This window comes from Carassius carassius, chromosome 32 (assembly GCF_963082965.1).
Source record: "Carassius carassius chromosome 32, fCarCar2.1, whole genome shotgun sequence".
NCBI lineage: Eukaryota > Metazoa > Chordata > Actinopteri > Cypriniformes > Cyprinidae > Carassius > Carassius carassius.
In genome coordinates this window covers 27,304,396-27,325,339 of record NC_081786.1, presented here as the reverse complement: position 1 = coordinate 27,325,339, position 20,944 = coordinate 27,304,396, and the positions used below count along the sequence as shown (strand labels likewise).

The window sequence follows — 20,944 nt, the reverse complement described above, 5'->3', positions numbered from 1 at the left end:
TTGCATGAAATTTTTGCATTGTTTTTTTTTTTTGTATTTGTCATCCTTTTTCTCTCAAAATGCATGCTATGGATGCGAAAAAACGCAGAAAACTAAACCCACTAAACCCAATCAGAATTTTTTTTATTATGGAAAAATGTTTCAGAGGATGCATTTTGAAAGGAAAGGATGACGAATCTGAAAATTTCAGACTCAAATGATCAACGGTCACGATGCTTTGCTCAAACGAGTAGTGCGATTTTCCTTAGGCTTTTGTTTTGTTTGCCATTTGAAATTTCTCACATGCAACAGAAACGTCAAAATTTATAAGTTGGGCAACGCAGAGGTTGCGACAGTGTGACTGCTCAAAATTTTTTGTCGCACCGATCAGAAAAAAGTAATAAAATAAAAGTCCATTTGGCAGGGTGAGGAAAAAAAGGTTTTAATACAGACCATTAAAACAGACTTATATGACTTCAAAGTGAAGAACAGATCAAATATAATCACCTTCAGCGTGACACCCAGGACGTTAATGGCATCTTTGACCTGATGGTGAGTTTCGGTCTGTCTCAGCTCCTCACACACCCACAACCCCAGACTGCAGATCGCTACACACCTAAAACATGGTAAAACGACGCCAGATCATCAGCGGCCCAACGGAGCAGCCATTCATATCATCAACAATGTAAAACACATCAGTGTTGTTGTTCACATGCATGACATTTGAATAGGAACAAAATAAAATATCAAAAATGAATGCAAGATTACTGTGCACAATAAGGCTCAGTGCCCAGTGTCGGAGAACAGTGGGTAAGGAATGATCTGGTTGTGCAATACCTGGCTCCTTCACATGTCTCATTGCGTGCTGTCTTCAAAAGAATGTTCACAAGGTAGTCCTACAGATAGAAGGCATGACAAAGACAATTAATGCTAATACATTTGGTAACATATTAAGGCTTACAGATGATTCAAGGTTCAGTTTTGTTGTCATGTGAGCAAGGTTTACATATTTGTACACCATATTTTTTGAGATATACAGTAGTTCACCCAAAAATGAAAACTCTGAGTAAAATAAATGTGTAAAGCACTTTCACACACCATTTCAAAGCAGGCATAAGGAAACTCATACTGATTTTGGCAACAATATAAATCCGGTTGAGCAATGCGACTATAAAGATGCTAGAGATACTTAAATGATGACTGAAGGGTTATAATTAATGTTAGGTTTATGTTTGAATATACTTGGTTGATTTCAAAAAGATAAAAGATTATTTTAAAAAAGTGTGTCCCACCATGTACTTTTATTTATCTATTGATTTGGTACATGAATATTGTTGGTTTCAATATTATATGAAAATTGAAAAATTTTAAAGCCACCTTAACAGTTCATAATATGTTTGTTGCAGTGAGAGTGAGAATTATTAAATATGTTGCAGTAACGATCCTAATTCAGCAAGAATTACCATTAGGTGCTGTGTATCCTTGCTGTTATTAAAATCCAAAAGTCAAATGAAAGTCGAGCCATAACACTGTCAACTAACACTAGTCTACCAGTGTGCAATCCAAAAACAACAGTGACAGGGACAGTAAAGCAGTCCATGTGACTTATCTTCTGAAGCCACTCCACACCCTTGTTTGAGGACAGCCATTGTTAACTAATCATCTTGACATGAAGAAAGTCATAAGGGTTTGCAATGACAGAATTAATTAAATCTGTTAAATAACACCAAGCCTTCTCTATCTGTGGATTATCTTAAGCATTTGCCATTTCTGACAGTTTGTGAATGCAGAACGTGCTTTAGGAAATGAACGAACTACAGTAACTCTAACCGCTGAATGGAGAGATAATCTCCACTATAAAACCATGATTAGATATGTGGTATAAAAGTGAGATTTTGTTACCGCATACCTTCATATCCTCTTTGCCAACTACAATATCCTCAGATCCAGGAACAGACTGCAAAGAGGGGATCTGTTGATACAGGTTAGGGAAGCACACCAGCGAACCAAGAACTGTCTGAGCCTCGACCCGTGGAGCCTGACATGAGCATGAAAGGAGAAAACACCAACATGAAGCTGTGCTCTTCTGTATGTAGTGTAGATGCAGACTGACAGGACCAGTGGTACCTCAAAGGAGTCAGTGTTGAGGACACGAGCAGCTGCGGTGATGAAGTCTCCCACCAGCATGGTGAAGCCCGGCAGGCCCAGGAAGAAGAAGCGTGGTGAGCACCACCTAATCATCGTGTTCAACACATCCTGAGCACATCAGAACATGAGAGAGGAGGAACAATAATCAAAAAACTAAATCATGTTTTTTGGATGAAGTACACAAATCAAGTCCTTGAAAAGGTAAGGATATACATAAAAAAAAAAAAAAAAAATAAATAAATAAATAAATATATATATATTAGGGCTGTGCAAAAAATCGAATGTGATTTTCATGCGCATCTCATCAGTAAAGATGCTCCTGTAATTAGTAGTATATCTCCAGCACGTGCGTTCAGATCAGGGTTGCCAGGTTTTCACAACAAATCCTGCCCAGTTGCTTCTTAAAACTAGTCCAAAACTAGTCCAATCGCGCTTCCAGGAGGTTCCCCGATAAAAATTGCTTCAAAAATTTCCATCCCTGTAATGTAACCTTCAGAGTCCTCCTTGTTGGCCAGCCCAAAGCTTTTTATCTGCCAAACCGAGAGGACCCAGACGTCCGTCATCCTGAGTCTCAAATCTCCAGTCGGAGGCCCTCTCGGTCAGCCTTAGGCCCTTCGGGATAGAGGTAAGTCAGCAATATTTATACTATGGAATTGATTACTTGATTATGGTCCACCTGTGTCGATTAGGCTAAGTATCTGACGCGCTCCTCCCGAATCTTGTTAATAAAAACATAATTTCACTAGTTCACGCTTACATATACAGTACAGACCAAAAGTCTGGACACACCTTCTCATTCAAAGAGTTTTCTTTATTTTCATGACTATGAAAATTGTAGAGTCACACTGAAGGCATCAAGGGCTATTTGACCACGAAGGAGAGTGATGGGGTGCTGCGCCAGATGACCTGGCCTCCACAGTCACCGGACCTGAACCCAATCGAGATGGTTTAGGGGTGAGCAGGACCGCAGACAGAAGGCAAAAGGGCCAACAAGTGCTAAGCATCTCTCGGGGAACTCCTTCAAGACTGTTAGACCATTTCAGGTGTCTACCTCTTGAAGCTCATCAAGAGAATGCCAAGAGTGTGCAAAGCAGTAATCAAAGCAAAAGGTGGCTACTTTGAAGAACCTAGAATATGACATATTTTCAGTTGTTTCACACTTTTTTGTTATGTATATAATTCCATATATAATTCCACATGTGTTAATTCATAGTTTTGATGCCTTCGGTGTGAATCTACAATTGTCATAGTCATGAACATAAAGAAAACTCTTTGAATGAGAAGGTGTGTCCAAACTTTTGGTCTGTACTGTAATTAGCTGAGGTATGGTATGCATATTTGGCGTGCCGTCCGGGGAAGGGCTCCGAGCTCGGGAATGGCCCGAACCTAGAGTACCCCCCAAAAAGCAAATGTACAAGAGGACAGCCGCCAGTTTAAAGAACGCCCCCCCAAAAATAGCATCGAGTACTGGCGGGGGCTGATTTTGATTTTCTGAGAAGTCGTCTCGATGGCGGGCCGGAAGGGCCTACGTACTCCGGTGGGAGCGACTTAGGCGTTGGAAGAGTAGGTCCTACCGGCTGCAGGTAGTGAACTACGTGGTTGTGGGCGCCCGGTCGGTATCACCGGCCGATGAGGAGCAGCAGGGTGGTTGTGGTGCCCCACCAGGAGGACCCGAGTTGCCTCGACCGGAATAGGTCACGGTGTCGGCGTACGGGCCCTACTGGCTGATAGCCCCTGCTATTCAGTGGGCGAAGGGCCTAAGGCTGACCGAGAGGGCCTCCAACTGGAGATTTGAGACTCAGGATGACGGACGTCTGGGTCCTCTCGGTTTGGCAGATAAAAAGCTTTGGGCTGGCCAACAAGGAGGACTCTGAAGGTTACATTACAGGGATGGAAATTAACTTTTTTGTCCACCGGCCACTGTGGCTGGTGGATTTCAAAATCTACCAGCCACTCAATGTTTTTACCAGCCACTTTCTTGTTTTTAACCGACAATGTGTAACTGCATGTGATGCTCAAACATGCTGCCTATCAAGGCAACTAGGTTTTGAAACAGCCGAATCTTGCTGAAGTAGCTCATTCTCTCAACTCGGTAGCCCAACCGGATGATACACTGTTTTCGTATTCATTAATAATGTTTTATTTAATTCTAAAGGAAAGGATTCACCAGTATCTGTCTGTGTAAGTGTATTTGTTTTTGTTTTGTTTTTTGTGGTAGAGGGAACATGTGGGGAAAAGTCCCCTGTTCAACACTGTATCACTGAAATAAATCTCGGCTGGAAAACTTTTACACCATCGACAAACGAACGCAGAGCATTTTTAATACATTGTTTTTTTTATGTGTCTCGTCACGCCAGAGCTGTCAAACATGTAGTGATACAATGTTGTTTCTACATAACAACTTACAACCCTCTACGCCTACGGACACTTTGGCAATTGAATCACCATTGGCTAGTAATTATTTTAGTTTACTCGCCAGTCAGTCAAGCTTTATAATAATCAAGTATTATTTAAGAATAGAACTTTAGTAATTAGAAGTAAACTTTATAACCATGTTTAAATGATTATTAGTCCTTTTAACTGAACATTTTAATTGGACTGGTGGTGGTGCTTTTTTGGTCATTCAATGTTTCTGTAAAAAAAAATAATAATAATAATTTTGGAAAAAAAAAACTTGCAAAACTCCTGATGAGATAATAATAATAATTCGATTCCTACTAATAAAAACTATAAAACACACTATGGATTACTAAGGATTAATGAGCTGCTGGATTTATGAATATTAATCAGGTTTTGTGTGTTTGCTCGAACTGATTTGCTGAAATCAAAACAGGGACGATAATAGGTGAGCGCCAGCCAATGAGATTGCCTTTTCAGCATTCAGCACCCACTAACGGAAAACCCAGCTGTTCTTAAAAGCTGAAGTCTTCCATAGGCACGCCGTTATTTTGACAGGAAAATAAAACAAATAATATTGTTTAAATGTAGCACGTCAATCCCCTCTCTCTCTCTATGTGAGTGTGAGAGAAAGCGACGGCGATTTGTGCGCCGTAACACTAGAGTTCATGGTACATTATACAGGTGCGTTGTTGGGAGTCATTGAGGAAAAAAAAAAGCACAAGATCGTCTGACGGAGAGTCAGAGAGTGTTCGCGAGTGAAAATATCTGTGCTAAACTTAGCCTCCAACTAACACACTGGCGAGTAAAATCTGAGAATTTATTAGCCATTGGCTAATATTAGACATCATTTAGTAGCCAGAAGGAGAGTCGCATATGCGAGTGATTTACTCGCAATATAGAGGGTTGACTTAGCCTTCTAGCCACAGAGCTAACTTCTGAAAAAGTACTTGAAGAATCTAAAATGTTGCAGAATGCTGGAGCAAAATGAACTTACCGGGGTTTGACAGAGACGTGACAGTATGCGGAAACTTGTGCGCGATAAATTCAACTCTTCACGCGATCTTGTATATCATGAGCGCATGCTATAAAACGTACTGTAAATAACCAACAAATATATCACTCCGCCAGCGGCACTAACCTCAGTTGAAAACACTGTACTGGGAACAGCGCCACAGTTTCGAGCTCGGTTTACACCGCCTATCTCCACGGAGCTGCTTCAGATGATATTACACAGATGATATTGCGTGTTTTACATACCAGGGATGGAAATTAACTTTTTTTTTGTCCACCGGCTGGGTGAAACAGTATGCTATTTTTATTTACCCGCCACGGTGGCCGGTAGGTGAAGCGAGTTTACCCGCCACAACACAAAATTACCCGCATTTAGCTGGTGGCAGGTGCTAATTTCCATCCCTGTTACATTACATAACTCAGTGTATGTTTTAACCACTTCATAAACCACCAACAAACAAATGCATAAACAAACACGGCTGCTCCGTAACTGCCACAGTCATCTTCCTTAATTGAATCCTTTGTAAACACTGTCAGAGGAAGAAAAAAAACAACAATATAGGCAACCTAACAGCATAAAAAGAGTCCTGCTGAGAGGGAGATGTGAAATTGGTGGAAGCGGTGCATCTGCAGGGACATTTTACCCTCATTCTGCAATAACTGACCTTTAAAATGCTTAGCAACCAGTAGTAATTAAGCGCCACCAAACTGCTGCGTGATTACACAAAATAAGCATTTTGGAGGAAGCGGCAATTCTGCAAAGCGGGACTATTATGCAGCGGTAAATACGACAAGCACAATCTGAAACTGCAGCATGTGTGTCTGTGACAATTTGACATGGCCAAACAGTTTAAATTGGCTACGTTTACATGCACAATTTAGGGTTTAATCAGACTGAATTCATTCCAATTGATGAATCTGAATGTAGTGTTTACATGAACACAAAAAAATAAATATCGGGCTGATGTGCGCTTTTATATGTCACAAGCTTCAAATCAGAATAGATGTTTTTTTTTTACATTCGCACACTGCACAAATATAGAGTTTCTCACTGTTAGCACATAATAACCACTCTCCTACTTGGTTTCTTTATTTGTTTTTAACAGCAGAATTAATATGTATCCATTTATGGATAAACATACATAAAAACTGCTGTGCTGTACGTACATGCATTTATACAACACTTTATTCAAAAGGAAGAACCGCTCTATCTGCGAGTCATACGCCATTATGCTATTTTTGTGTCATTGCACATGCGCAGTCCTTTCAGTTTCGGGGTTCAATCGGGGTAACATGCACTCTCAATTAGGGCTGGGTTTCGATTCAAATTTCAAGAATCGATTTGTTTCCGAATCTCAAGATATTGAATCGATTATCATTATTCGATTCGATCCGATCTGATCCGATCACCGCGTTGTCAGTGACTATGGCTGGGTCTTTACTCAGCAGCCCCCACTCCTCCATAGCTTTGGTTAACATTTCAGCTAGACTGACAGAGCGATGGTCCGTTTGAACTTCGATTGTCTGAAGCACATAAGACACAAGGTTCCAGAGCTCATCTATGTAGTGTGCTGTCACACTCATGTAAGATTCAGTAGCTACGGATGTTCAGGTGTCACTCGTAATGCCCACCCTCTCTGCGGTCTTAAAGGAGCATTGCGTAGGTTCTGAAATTTCTAACCGTTACTGACACCAGTGGCCGTTAGAGGAACTGCAGCCAGTCTCATGGTCGTTCTCAGTGCGCACGCTCTTTTTTTTTTTTTTTTTTTTTTACTTACGAGGAGTGTCCGTGGGTGTCTGAATTGTGCTGGAGGCTGGTCGCTTCTTTCCATCCGCAGAGTCAATTTTAAAACACTATTGCCGCTGCTTACTATACTGGCTGGAGTGCCGTATGGTTCGGTGGCGGGCTTGGATATGATGTTTTGATGATGTCGCATCATGTGGTTCCTGAGATTAGTAGTATTTCTACAATACTTCACCTCCATTTGGCAGGCTTTGCAAATTGCTTTGCTTTTGTCAAGCTTGTTCTCTTTATTGCTTCTGAACCCGAAATGGTGCCAGATCGCAGCTTTTAGCGTTTCTGGAGTTTTCAAAGCTGCCATGTTCGTTGTTTTAATGTCCTTCCACCTCGCGCGCATGCGTGAATTCAATGACGTGGCAAATTAAAATTCACGGGGAAAATGTAGGCCTATTATTAAATCGATCCTCTGAGTTACGGATCGATCTTTAGAAATTAATATGAAAATAGATTCAGAATTGGTGAATCGAGTTTTTCAACACAGCCCTACTCTCAATCATATTACAAAAGGAATAAACCACCCCCTTCAATCAGATCGAAATTTCATTCTGATCGATACTCAATCGGATCGATTAAGGTGTTTACATGAAGGTTTTTTAGTCCGATTGAGCCGTCAATCCAATTACAAACAGATTATTTGGTTGCAAGTAAATGTAGCCATTGTCAGAGCAGTGGAAAGACATTTACATGTACAGACACATGGGTGAACGTGCCACGATTGGTCCTTTCCATCTGAAGACACTAGATGTTCTGCAGCTCTTAGACAAATACCTCAGTTTGTGACCTTTATATGACTCCAAACGATGGAGGTAAAAAGCAATGTGCTGATGGCCAGTGTGTATTTACTAAATCCTGCCAGCAGTACAACACCTGTTATTCTGTTGACTGTTCTGTTCCTATAGTGGTGCACAAAGAAAGGTTTGATCATTAACTACAGCTTCGGTTTGATCAGGGTTCATGCACGGATACATTTCACAGCACACTGTTTCATGCACCTTTTACTGCAGTAAAATAAATGCTTGTACTAATCATTTATTTTAAACGATACAATTTATTATACATCAATAAATATTGATGTATGAATCACTCAAAGGGTTATGTTGTGCTGGTAATTCTAATTGTGTAACAACGATTTTCAACTGATATAAAATCACCATAAATTGACAATGCATATGTATTTATTTATTTTATGATGCAATGTTAATTACACCCACATCATTATTAATTTACAGTAAACATGTGCCCCTTAATCTTCAGTGAAGAACATTAATGTCCCATCTTCCTCACAACAGAAGGTCTTCTCTGATGAAGGCAGAGCAATAACTTCAGTTCTTTCCTTCCATTAATCTGCTAGTCATCCATTTAGCTTGCACTTTCTACAAGCCCAGTGATCAAAAACAGGTCCCACCCTCAGGGATTCACAATGTGAAAATTTGACCATGTGATTACTGTTTAATAAAAAAAAAAGTATGATCAAATTTGCCTATCAATAAACTCACCACATACATAGCAACTTTTAAGTTTAAGTTAAGTAAAAATTATTGGAATTATTATTATCTGCCACGTAACACCAAAAACATACTAAACCCTAAAAACAACAACAACAAGAAAACTATTTGCCTTTTTATTAATTACCAATAAACTAAAATGCTAATTAAAAATACAAACAAACAAATAGATATAGAAAAAACCAACACCTGCATGTTTTTAAGACTGACATTGCAAAATGACAGAATCTTGATCTATATATAACAACTTTTTTCCCCAAGTTGAATTTATGACTATTTTAGCCTCAGAAGGTGTGGCTGATGGTGTAGATGCACAAAACTTGGTTTAGATGCTTAAGTTCTTTAATGGTACAGAACTTTATAGTTGTACATAAAATTTTAACAGTTGTTCAATTTTCAATGCACCAGAAAGGAACAAAAAGTTTTTGAATTACAGCTCATGTCCAGCCCAATCCATGCAGTTTTTGCAGCTGGCTGTTAAACTGTACTGTCGTGTTCTTTCAGAAGTGTGTAAGATGTGTACTTGGGGAGTAATTTGTAATTTGGTAATTTGGGGAGCTCTTATTTTCTGACCAAATGACAAGAAACAGAAATAAAGAGTAAGGCACTCCATCGGCCGCAGTGCAGTGCCAGCACACACACACACACACACACACACACACACACACACGAGATCTGAACATGTTTCATCACAGTGCATTATCATCAAAACCACAAAAACACAAAACCTATTCAGGGATAAAACCTAAAGAAAAAAAAATGAATGCGTACGCAAGATCAGATCAGACTAACTCTCTTATGATTATTCAATAATGATTCTTTGTGAACGTTTAGGACAGAGGCATTTGATCAAGTACAGAATCAGACAGCTTTAGAGAGTCTTTACTGCAATCAAAAAACGCAGGAGTGTTGCACCATCTAGTGGTCGACTGCATGAAGTTTTTTTTAATGGAATATTTTAGATTAAATACTTAAGCTCTACAAACAGAATGTATGGCATATCATCAACCAATCAAAAAAGATGTGTCTCTAAAAAGAGAGAGAATAGAATGAAAAACAATAAAGCAATGGATTTTCAATTTAAGACTAAGAACAGTCTTTGTTATTGAGATGTACAGCAGTCTAAAACCCTCTTTTTATTGGTGGAAGTTAGGGCTGTGAATCTTTGGCAAGGCAGCGATTCGATTCGATTACGATTCATAGGTTTTCGATTCAATTCAAGAACGATTTTTGCAAATTTAGAACGATTCAATTCAATTCGATTCACAATTAAAATCAATTCGATTCGATTATAACGATTCGATTCTGCATTCTTTAAGTGCATTCACGGGATTATTTAAATGCTTCTACTAAATTATTTAAATGCTTAGTCAGGGGGCAAATTACAGTAGCATTTATGGTTAGAGAACCATAGGTTATAAAAAAAAAAAAAAAAAAACTTTTGTCCATTGTTAAATGCTAGTTTAATGATGCGACATGGCATACGTAAAAATGTATGTAAGCCAAGTTTTTAAAAAAGAGCTTAAAGAGTATTATGTTTAAGCTAACATTTTGTCACACCAGGGGCATAGCCATAATTTCAGAAGTGACAGAAATGTCAAATACAATCATTTTATGTATGTAGCCTATATAATAATAATAATAATAATAATAATAATAATAATTATTATTATTTTATTTTATTTTTTTACAAGGAATTATCTTCTTTTTTAATTACTTCTAATTAGCTGTAATAAATCAAATACACTGCTGGACAATAATCAATCATTTGTAATATATATTTTTTTCCTAATGGCAATTTTATGATTGTTTTATATACTAGGCTACATTTAATTAGCAATTATTTAAATTTTCTGCACAGAATAAGGTAGAAAATATACTTTATAGTTTCTGTACTGTAATAAATGTCAATTAGCACTGCATCATTCATAAACTGTTTGTGTTTTTTTTTTAGTTTCATCAGTTCATTCTGCTTTTATTCAGTTTAGCTGCAGATATAGCCTGGCACGCTAATGAGAGCGAGATCGCTTCTCTTTCAGTGTGAAAACGTCTTCATCTCTATTTAACTTTTCCTCTCCATCAGCGAATGATTCTGAGAGAAAACGCGCCAGATGTCTGTTTGCTAATGAAACAAACGCTAGGCTACTTTCATGCATCTGATTATCAGATAAATCTCGCGCTCTTATTTCAAGGTCGTTGTTAATGCTGTGGTTAATTTTAAAAGTTTTCTTCGTATATTCGGTTCATCTGCATTGTTTAAACACACTTATCATTCAGTGGAACTGTGCGTATGATTTAGACACTTACATTTCTGCTCCGTCCATGCAATAAATACAGCTTTCGACGGCTCCGGTAACTCCGTCAGTAAGATGCAGAGAGCCATTGACAAACTACAGAAAAGTAAAACTACTTCACGTTAGCATTAGCTACTGGCCACGAGTCCTATAGATCACACGTCAGCTGCCTCAGAGACGAACAGAGCGCGAGCGCAATCCTGTGACAGTCTCAGTCGGTAAACAGTGGAGCGCGTGAAGGACAGATAAGAGGCACGATTCACGAACACTCTTCAAGGTCTCCATTAATCTGTCCGTGTAGTAATTTAATGTGTATACATTTTGAAAGCATTGAATCGCTATAGAAATCGAGATTCATTCGATTCTTAGCATTTTGAATCGATTACTGTCCAAGATCGGTGATTCACGATTCAAAAATCATGTTTCAAGATCGATGCATATGAATCGTCAGGGTTTGTAATCGATGCATCGAGAAAACGAGTGAATCGTTACACCCCTAGTGAAAGTACTTTTTCTTGACTAGTAGGATTTCTTTAATTTCTCTGGAGCTTCCACAACTCTCATGTCATTTCCCTTCCTGGTGTAAATGCATATACCCTCACCTAAAGGATTATTAGGAACACCTGTTCAATTTCTCATTGATGCAATTATCTAATCACATGGCAGTTGCTTCAGTGCATTTAGGGGTGTGGTCCTGGTCAAGAACATCTCCTGAACTCCAAACTGAAAGTCAGAATGGGAAAGAAAGGTGATTTAAGCAATTTTGAGCGTGGCATGGTTGTTTGTTGCCAGACGGGCTGGTCTGAGTATTTCACAATCTGCTCAGTTACTGGGATTTTCACGCACAACCATTTCTAGGGTTTACAAAGAATGGTGTGAAAAGGGAAAAACATCCAGTATGCGGCAGTCCTGTGGGAGAAAATGCCTTGTTGATGCTAGAGGTCAGAGGAGAATGGGCCGACTGATTCAAGCTGATAGAAGAGCAACTTTGACTGAAAAGTGAAAAAAGTGAAAGTGAAGTGACATTCGGCCAAGTATGGTGACCCATACTCAGAATTCGTGCTCTGCTTTTAACCCATCCAAAGTGCACACACAGAGCAGTGATAACACACACACACTGTGAGCACACACCCGGAGCAGTGGGCAGCCATTTATGCTGCGGCACCCGGGGAGCAGTTGGGGGTTCAGTACCTTGTTCAAGGGCTCCTAAGTCGTGGTATTGCAGGTGGAGAGAGAACTGTACATGCACTCCCCCCACCCACAATTCCTGCCGGCCAGAGGCTCGAACTCACAACCTTTCGATTGGACCACGACTTACCCATTTTTTATTTATTTTTTTTTTTTTTATTTTTTTTTTTTTAAAGTGAAAGTAATATTAAATAACCACTCGTTACAACCGAGGTATGCAGCAAAGCATTTGTGAAGCCACAACACGCACAACCTTGAGGCGGATGGACTACAACCACAGAAGACCCCACAGGGTACCACTCAGCTCCACTACAAATAGGAAAAAGAGGCTACAATTTGCACGAGCTCATCAAAATTGGACAGTTGAAGACTGGAAAAATGTTGAGTCTCGATTTCTGTTGAGACATTCAGATGATAGAGCCAGAATTTGGCGTAAACAGAATGAGAACATGGATCCATCATGCCTTGTTACCACTGTGCAGGCTGCTGGTGGTGGTGTAATGGTGTGGTGGATGTTTTCTTGGCACACTTTAGGCCCCTTAGTGCCAATTGGCCACGGCCTACCTGAGCATTGTTTCTGACCATGTCCATCCCTTTATGACCACCATGTACCCATCCTCTGATGGCTACTTCCAGCAGGATAATGCACCATGTCACAAAGCTCGAATCATTTCAAATTGGTTTCTTGAACATGACAATGAGTTCACTGTACTAAAATGGCCCCCACAGTCACCAGATCTCAACCCAATAGAGCATCTTTGGGATGTGGTGGAACGGGAGCTTCGTGCCCTGGATGTGCATCCCACAAATCTCCATCAACTGCAAGATGCTCTCCTATCAATATGGGCCAACATTTCTAAAGAATGCTTTCAGCACCTTGTTGAATCAATGCCACGTAGAATTAGGGCAGTTCTGAAGGTGAAATGGGGTCAAACACAGTATTAGCATGGTGTTCCTAATAATCCTTTAGGTAAGTGTATATTTATAATCAATAATGTGCCAAACAGAAGTGTAAAACCAAAAACAGAGCACAAGCAGGTTTAATAAAACACATGCAGAATCAGCTGTACCTGATCGTCGCTGGTGAAGCCTTTGTGCATGACGTGGTAGAGGTGCACCAGGAAGTCACTGTTGGGCAGCACGTCCTGATGTTTGGTCATCATCTCACAGATCAGCTTATACGCCTGGAGCTTCCCAGCCTTGAACTCTGACGGCAGCATGGTAGCCTGAACCATACATCACAAGTCATTCAGTTATCAGTGTGCCTACTCTTATTCAACACAAGAAGTCCAGAGTAAATACAGCAAAGCATAATCATGACATCACTGTTCTCTATTTGCATTCCACCCAGTACTTTACATCTGATTGCTTCTCTCCTTTATTTTCATAGAGATGAATTCCCAATAAAATTCACACCAAGAATGATACTCATAAAGATAACTATAACAATAACTACATTAGCAGCCTAATGCAGAAACCCAAGAAAAGAACCCCAATTACAATCCCGATCTGAGGCAGATTATCACCAGGCTTAGACAGGAATGTTTGGTGGCTGAAGCTCTTGTAGTCTAACTGCAGAGAAATGTTTGTGCATTACCTTGAAGAGCCAGGAGGCCAGCATGCGCAGAGGAGGGATGAACAGGGGTCCGGCCACGGCTGTGTCTGCATCCACTCTGATCCCAAGATTATCTCTGATCTGAAACACCGGTTCAGGATCTTTCGCATTTCATTTCTGAGTTAACTGTAAACCAGGCTTTGTGGGGAACGAAGGGAACCTACCTTGGCCAGCTTGTGCCAGAGCTCGTAGAGGTAACTGAAGACCTTGGCGTGGATGCGGGCACAGCGGATGCTGTTCACATCTCCCAGAATCCCCAAGATCCTCCTCCAGAGGACGAAGGCAGAGTCAGCGTGCCAACCGGTCAAGCTGCCGCCGGCGATGATGCTGACGTCATCGGCCAGAAACTCACTGCTGTCTGCAAGGAAGAGCAGACACAGAGTGAGCAACTAACTCAACTTTTAAAAAGCCTTGAAGGATCTTCTGGTGGATGTTGGCTTGGGTAAGAAATAAATGGCGTTTAGCTCTATAAAGTCTACTATCTCTCTATCTATCATATTTGATTACACTCATCTCTAAGGTCCCTAAATGATCAGCATGATCAAAATTTAGCTGAAAAACCTAACCCTAACCTAACATTCCTTCCAGAGTTTGATTGATGCCTTTAAGTATAATATTTTCTCCCTTCATCTACCTCTTACATGTGTCTCATTTAAATATCATGTTACTGAGACAGTATTGGGAGATATAGAGTGATGATGATGGATATTTATAACATTTTATGTTAGTATCTGTGATACAGTTATAAAGATCTCATTGATTAACATCACAAGCGATCAGAATTTCATCTTACTTTTTGATCACATGAATATTAGCATCTGCACCAAATTGCTTATTTTCGCTCAGTTTGTGTCTCTGAATAAAACTGAGGTGTTTTTTTCCTGCTGAGCTCCTCATTCTCACTCTATCAATCATACTATATGAGCCTTAAAAACTAATTTGGGAGAGCACTATAGAGTATGTTTTCATATACGGTTTACTTTATTCGTTTAAAAGCGGTGTCTAATAATTAATAAGACAGGACTGTTAAACTGAGACAGCTAACTAATGAAGTGGACAGTCAAGATAAAAGTCCCACTTCTGACACATCAGCCTAACTCATTATCCGATGCCAAGAATTAAAAAATGCCATGTTCCCGTGGTTTTCATTTTGATTTCATTTTGGTCAAGACGCTGTCCTAGAAGAAAGCTGCCTGTGTGAAGGTCTGGAAATATGCTGCCTTGGACAGATGGAGCTAGAGTGAAGCACACAAGATGAGTTTGGTCTGAGGGAGGTCGAGAGGATGAGTGCAATACCCAGATGGTGAGGCACATTCATGGCATCCTCCAGGAGCTGAGGGCCCTCACAGCAGCCATGAGGCAGGAGGAGAGCCGGAGACACTGGGGGACAATCTGACCCTACACAACAACACAGTGATGGATGGAAGGGTGGTGGAATCACATCTTACACAAACAGGGAAATCAAACACACTTAAAGACACACGAGGCACAACAGCTGATCCTGATACAATCAATGAATAATCAATAGCAGACGCTAAGATGATTTAAAGCAGTGCTTCTCCACCTTATTCCAAGGCCTGACAATAAACCTAAGGATTAGAGGCTTTATGAATGTACTTCAAGGCTTCCCCGCTTTTTAACCACTGAATTTACATGAGTTTTACAGTTTTTGATTTACTAAATAAAGGGGCAGTCACACTAAACTTTCATGCAATATATAAAAAGGTTGCAATGGTTGTGATATCATGTCACACTCTGCAGTCCCTTTTTTAAATCATAAATTCAACATATTAAAAAAAATAAGAAAATGTAAGACTTTTTTATTTTTTATTACAGCATTTTAACCGTCTCACACATTTACATATAATATGTATGTAAGGATTTGTTCCACACAATTTCAATCAAATGAATAAACAGTCATCATAAAAAAATGTATATTAGCTTTTAAAATTGTACACATTTTTATTAATTATTTAATTGGTGTTTCTCAAATACCCAGGTTTTCCAAGGTACTGGGAAAAAAATATATAAATATATAATAATAATAATAATAATAATGAAATAAAAAAAAAAAATATGAAATATGATACATAATTAAATATAAGTTTCAGAGAAGATAAATTAAAATAAGAACTAAAATCTAGATTTTTTTTTTAAGCTTATTTCAATGATTTTTTTTAAACAATTTGTAGCATCTTGCTTCCCCTTGGACATCGGGCTCCTGGTTGAGAACCACTGATTTAAAGGAATGTTCTGGGTTAAAAAATACTGTTCTACTCACAGCACCAGTGATAACCTAGACTATGGATAATAAACGGTTTACAAATATAGTTTTATTTTTTATATGCCTATATATGTATATACAAGGCATTTTTTCTAGCATCAATCTCATGCTAACATTTATAATCTTTAAGTGTATAATGTTTAAGTTTCAATAAAGTGTGATGAATTGTCTATTTTGTAATGTGTATTCTGGTGCTGTATCACTTTACAGAATTTAAGTGCAAGTGTGCTGCTTTTTTTCTAACTGGTAATCAATGACAGAATCCCACTGATGCTGCTGTTTTTATCCCAGACTATTCCTTTCATCATATGGCATTCTGCTATCATCATCATTATAAATACTGAGACCAAACGGGTGGGCAAGAACAAGACGACAGCTTGCACAGAGTGGTGTGGGTTGTCACAGACGGGACACATGAGTGCTGGGTAGGATCAAGGTTCAGAGGGGAGTTGTGGTACCTGCCAATGCTTCAGTGTGGCTGAGCAGGAGGCTCCTCTGGCTCACTGTGTCCACAGTAACACTCATGCTCATGCTCGTGTCGTGTGTGGAGGGAGAGTCCGGCTCCTCCTCGACCGAGTGCCACGCCAGCAGACCCATGTCAGCATCATTCAGATAGCCATTAGACGTCTCACTGCTCACACTCTCACCTGACAGAAGAGAGGTTATGTCGACAGAATCATTAGTTATCTCAGATCTATGTGGTCTGTTATTCCCTGACAGTGTATAACCATACAGACCGTTAATACAGCTATCTGAAGATGGTGCTTCTTTTATGTCAAGTCAAGTCACCTTTATTCATATAGCGCTTTAAACAAAATACATTGTGTCAAAGCAACTGAACAACATTAATTAGGAAAACAGTGTGTCAATAATGCAAAATGACAGTTAAAGGCAGTTCATCATTGAATTCAGTGATGTCATCTCTGTTCAGTTAAATAGTGTCTGTGCATTTATTTGCAATCAAGTCAATGATATCGCTGTAGATGAAGAGACCCCAACTAAGCAAGCCAGAGGCGACAGCGGCAAGGAACCGAAACTCCATCGGTGACAGAATGGAGAAAAAACCTTGGGAGAAACCAGGCTCAGTTGGGGGTCAGTTCTCCAATGACCAGACGAAACAAGCAGTTCAATTCCAGGCTGCAGCAAAGTCAGATTGTGCAGAAGAATCATCCGTTTCCTGTGGTCCTCTGAGACAAGGTCTTTACAAGGGATCTGTATCTGGGGCTCCAGTTGTCCTGGTCTCTGCTGTCTTTCAGGGATGTAGAGGTCCTTTCTAGGTGCTGATCCAGCATCTGATCTGGATACAGACTGGATCTGGTGGCTACGGTGACCTCGGAATAAGAGAGAAACAGACAAATATTAGCGTAGATGCCATTCTTCTAATGATGTAGCAAGTACATAGGGTGTTATGGGAAGTGTTTCCAGTTCCGGTTTACCTAATTAATGCAGCCTAAAAATCCTTTAACGGATTTGGATATTAAAAGCATATTAGTATGTTATGTGTAAGCCAGGTTAAAGAGATGGGTCTTTATTTATCTAGATTTAAACTGCAAGAGTGTGTCTTCCTCCCGAACAATGTTAGGTAGGTTATTCCAGAGTTTAGGCGCCAAATAGGAAAAGGATCTGCCACCCGCAGTTGATTTTGATATTCTAGGTATTATCAAATTATCAAGTTTTGAGAACGTAGCGGACGTAGAGGATTATAATGTAAAAGGAGCTCATTCAAATACTGAGGTGCTAAACCATTCAGGGCTTTATAAGTAATAAGCAATAAATTTAAAATCTATACGATGTTTGATAGGGAGCCAGTGCAGTGTTGACAGGGCCGGGCTAATATGGTCATACTTCCTGGTTCTAGTAAGAACTCTTGCTGCTGCATTTTGGACTAGTTGTAGTTTGTTTACTAAGCGTGCAGAACAACCACCCAATAAAGCATTACAATAATCTAACCTTGAGGTCATAAATGCATTGATTAACATTTCTGCATTTGACATTGAGAGCATAGGCCATAATTTAGATATATTTTTGAGATGGAAAAATGCGGTTTTACAAATGCTAGAAACGTGGCTTTCTAAGGAAAGATTGCGATCAAATAGCACACCTACTGTAGGTTCCTAACTGATGACGAAGAATTGACAGAACAACCATCAAGTCTTAGACAGTGTTCTAGGTTATTACAAGCAGAGTTTTTAGGTCCTATAATTAACACCTATGTTTTTTCAGAATTTAGCAGTAAGAAATTACTCGTCATACAGTTTTTTTATATCGACTATGCATTCCATTAGTTTTTCAAATTGGTGTGTTTCACCGCGAAAAATATAGAGCTGAGTATCATCAGCATAACAGTGAAAGCGAACACCATGTTTCCTGATGATATCTCCCAAGGGTAACATATAAAGCGTGAAGAGTAGTGGCCCTAGTACTGAGCCTTGAGGTACTCCATACTGCACTTGTGATCGATATGATACCTCTTCATTCACTGCTACGAACTGATGGCGGTCATATAAGTGTGATTTAAACCATGCTAATGCACTTCCATTGATGCCAACAAAGTGTTCAAGTCTATGCAAAAGAATATTGTGGTCAATTGTGTCAAACGCAGCACTAAGATCCAATAAAACTAATAGAGAGAAACACCCACGATCAGATGATAAGAGCAGATCATTTGTAACTCTAAGGAGAGCAGTCTCAGTACTATGATACGGTCAGAATCCTGACTGGAAATCCTCACATATACCATTTTTCTCTAAGAAGGAATATAATTGTGAGGATACAGTACCACCTTTTCTAGTATCTTGGACAGAAAAGGGAGATTCGAGATTGGTCTATAATTAACTAGTTCTTTGGGGTCAAGTTGTGGTTTTTTGATGAGAGGCTTAATAACAGCCAGTTTGAAGGTTTTGGGGACATACCCTAATGACAATGAGGAATTAATAATAGTCAGAAGAGGATCTATGACTTTTGGAAGCACCTCTTTTAGGAGCTTAGATGGTATAGGGTCTAACATACATGTTGTTGGTTTAGATGATTTAACAAGTTTATACAATTCTTCCTCTCCTATAGTAGAGAATGAGTGGAACTGTTCCTCAGGGGGTCTATAGTGCACTGTCTGATGCGATACTGTAGCTGACGGCTGAATGGTTGCAATTTTATCTCTAATAGTATCGATTTTAGAAGTAAAGTAGTTCATAAAGTCATTACTGCTGTGGTGTTGGGAAATGTCAACACTTGTTGAGGCTTTATTTTTCGTTAATTTAGCCACTGTATTGAATAAATACCTGGGTTTATGTTTGTTTTCTTCTAAAAGAGAAGTAATCGGATCTAGCAGTTTTTAATGCTTTTCTGTAGGATAGGTTACTTTCCCGCCAAGCAATACGAAATACCTCTAGTTTTGTTTTCCCCCATTTTTCGGGCTGCTCTCTTTAGGGTGCGAGTATACTCATTACACCATGGTGTCAAACTGTTTTCCTTAACCTTCCTTAAGCGTAAAGGAGCAACTGTTTTTAAAGTGCTAGAAAAGAGAGAGTCCATAAGTTTCTGTTACATCATCAAGTTGTTCTGAGGTTTTGGATATGCTAAGGAATTTGGATACATCAGGAAGATAACTTAAAAAGCAGTCTTTTGTGGTAGAAGTGATGGTTCTTCCATACTTGTAACAAGAAGTAGAATTTACAATTTTGGCTATATGAAGTTTGCACAGAACTAAATAATGATCTGAGATATCATCACTTAGCTGAATAATTTCAACACTATCAACATCAATTCCATGTGACAGTATTAAATCTAGAGAATGATTTCGACAACGAGTAGGTCCTGAAACGTGTTGTCTAACCCCAATAGAGTTCAGAATGTCTATAAATGCTGATCCCAATGCATCGTTTTCATTATCAACATGGATATTAAAATCACCAACTATTAAAACTTTATCTGCAGCCAGAACTAACTCGAATGTAAAATCACCAAACTCTTTAATAAAGTCTGTATGGTGCCCTGGTGGCCTGTATACAGTAGTCAGTACAAACATAACAGGGGATTTATCATTAACATTTGTTTCTCTGGATAATGTTATATGACGCACCATTACTTCAAACGAGTTATACTTGAAGCCTGCCCTCTGAGAAATCCTGAAAACGTTGTTATAAATTTAAGCAAGACCTCCCCCTTTGCCTTTTAGATGCGGCTCATGTTTATAACAGTAATCTTGGGGGGTGGACTCATTTGAAATAATGTAATATAACAAACAGAGCACATCTAGATTATGATCAGTGATCATATTATTTACAAAAAGTGTTTTCGTAGAAAGGGATCTGATATTCAATAAGCCAAGCTTTATCATTTGTTTATCCATATTGCATCTGTTTTTTATTTGTTGAACCTCAATTAAATTTTTAATCTTAACTTGGTTTGGACGTTTTTTGTATTTTCTAGTTCGGGGAACAGACACAGTCTCTATAGTGTGATATCTAGGTGAAAGAGTCTCTATATGCTGAGAATTAGCTGACCTCTGTGACGGTCGGTTTAGCCAGTCTGTCTGCTTCCTGACCTGGGCCCCAGTTAGTCAAGCATAAACTCTAAGACTATTTGCCTTATTTCTAGAGAGAAGAGTGGCGCCACCCCAGGAGGGATGAAGACCATCTCTTTTCAACAGGTCAGGTCTGCCTCAAAAGCTCGTCCAATTGTCTATGAAACCTATGTTATTCTGTGGGCACCACTTAGACA

The 20,944-nt window shown here is 39.3% G+C and overlaps 1 protein-coding gene across 4 annotated transcripts in view; it reads right to left on the bottom strand.

The window, feature by feature from the left end:
- ralgapa2 (Ral GTPase activating protein catalytic subunit alpha 2) overlaps positions 1-20,944 on the bottom strand; it is a 164,716-nt gene that overhangs the window by 60,650 nt on the left and 83,122 nt on the right. For 3 of the 4 annotated variants that reach the window (XM_059520864.1, XM_059520866.1, XM_059520867.1), the window contains 9 exons: positions 16,684-16,872; positions 15,238-15,339; positions 14,106-14,299; positions 13,924-14,022; positions 13,397-13,552; positions 2,107-2,235; positions 1,889-2,017; positions 817-875; positions 487-595 (listed from right to left, as the gene is read on the bottom strand). In XM_059520864.1, coding sequence (XP_059376847.1) covers positions 487-595; positions 817-875; positions 1,889-2,017; positions 2,107-2,235; positions 13,397-13,552; positions 13,924-14,022; positions 14,106-14,299; positions 15,238-15,339; positions 16,684-16,872 — 1,166 coding nt within the window. The remainder of the gene's footprint in view (positions 1-486; positions 596-816; positions 876-1,888; positions 2,018-2,106; positions 2,236-13,396; positions 13,553-13,923; positions 14,023-14,105; positions 14,300-15,237; positions 15,340-16,683; positions 16,873-20,944) is intronic. The other variant, XM_059520865.1, reaches the window with a different exon arrangement.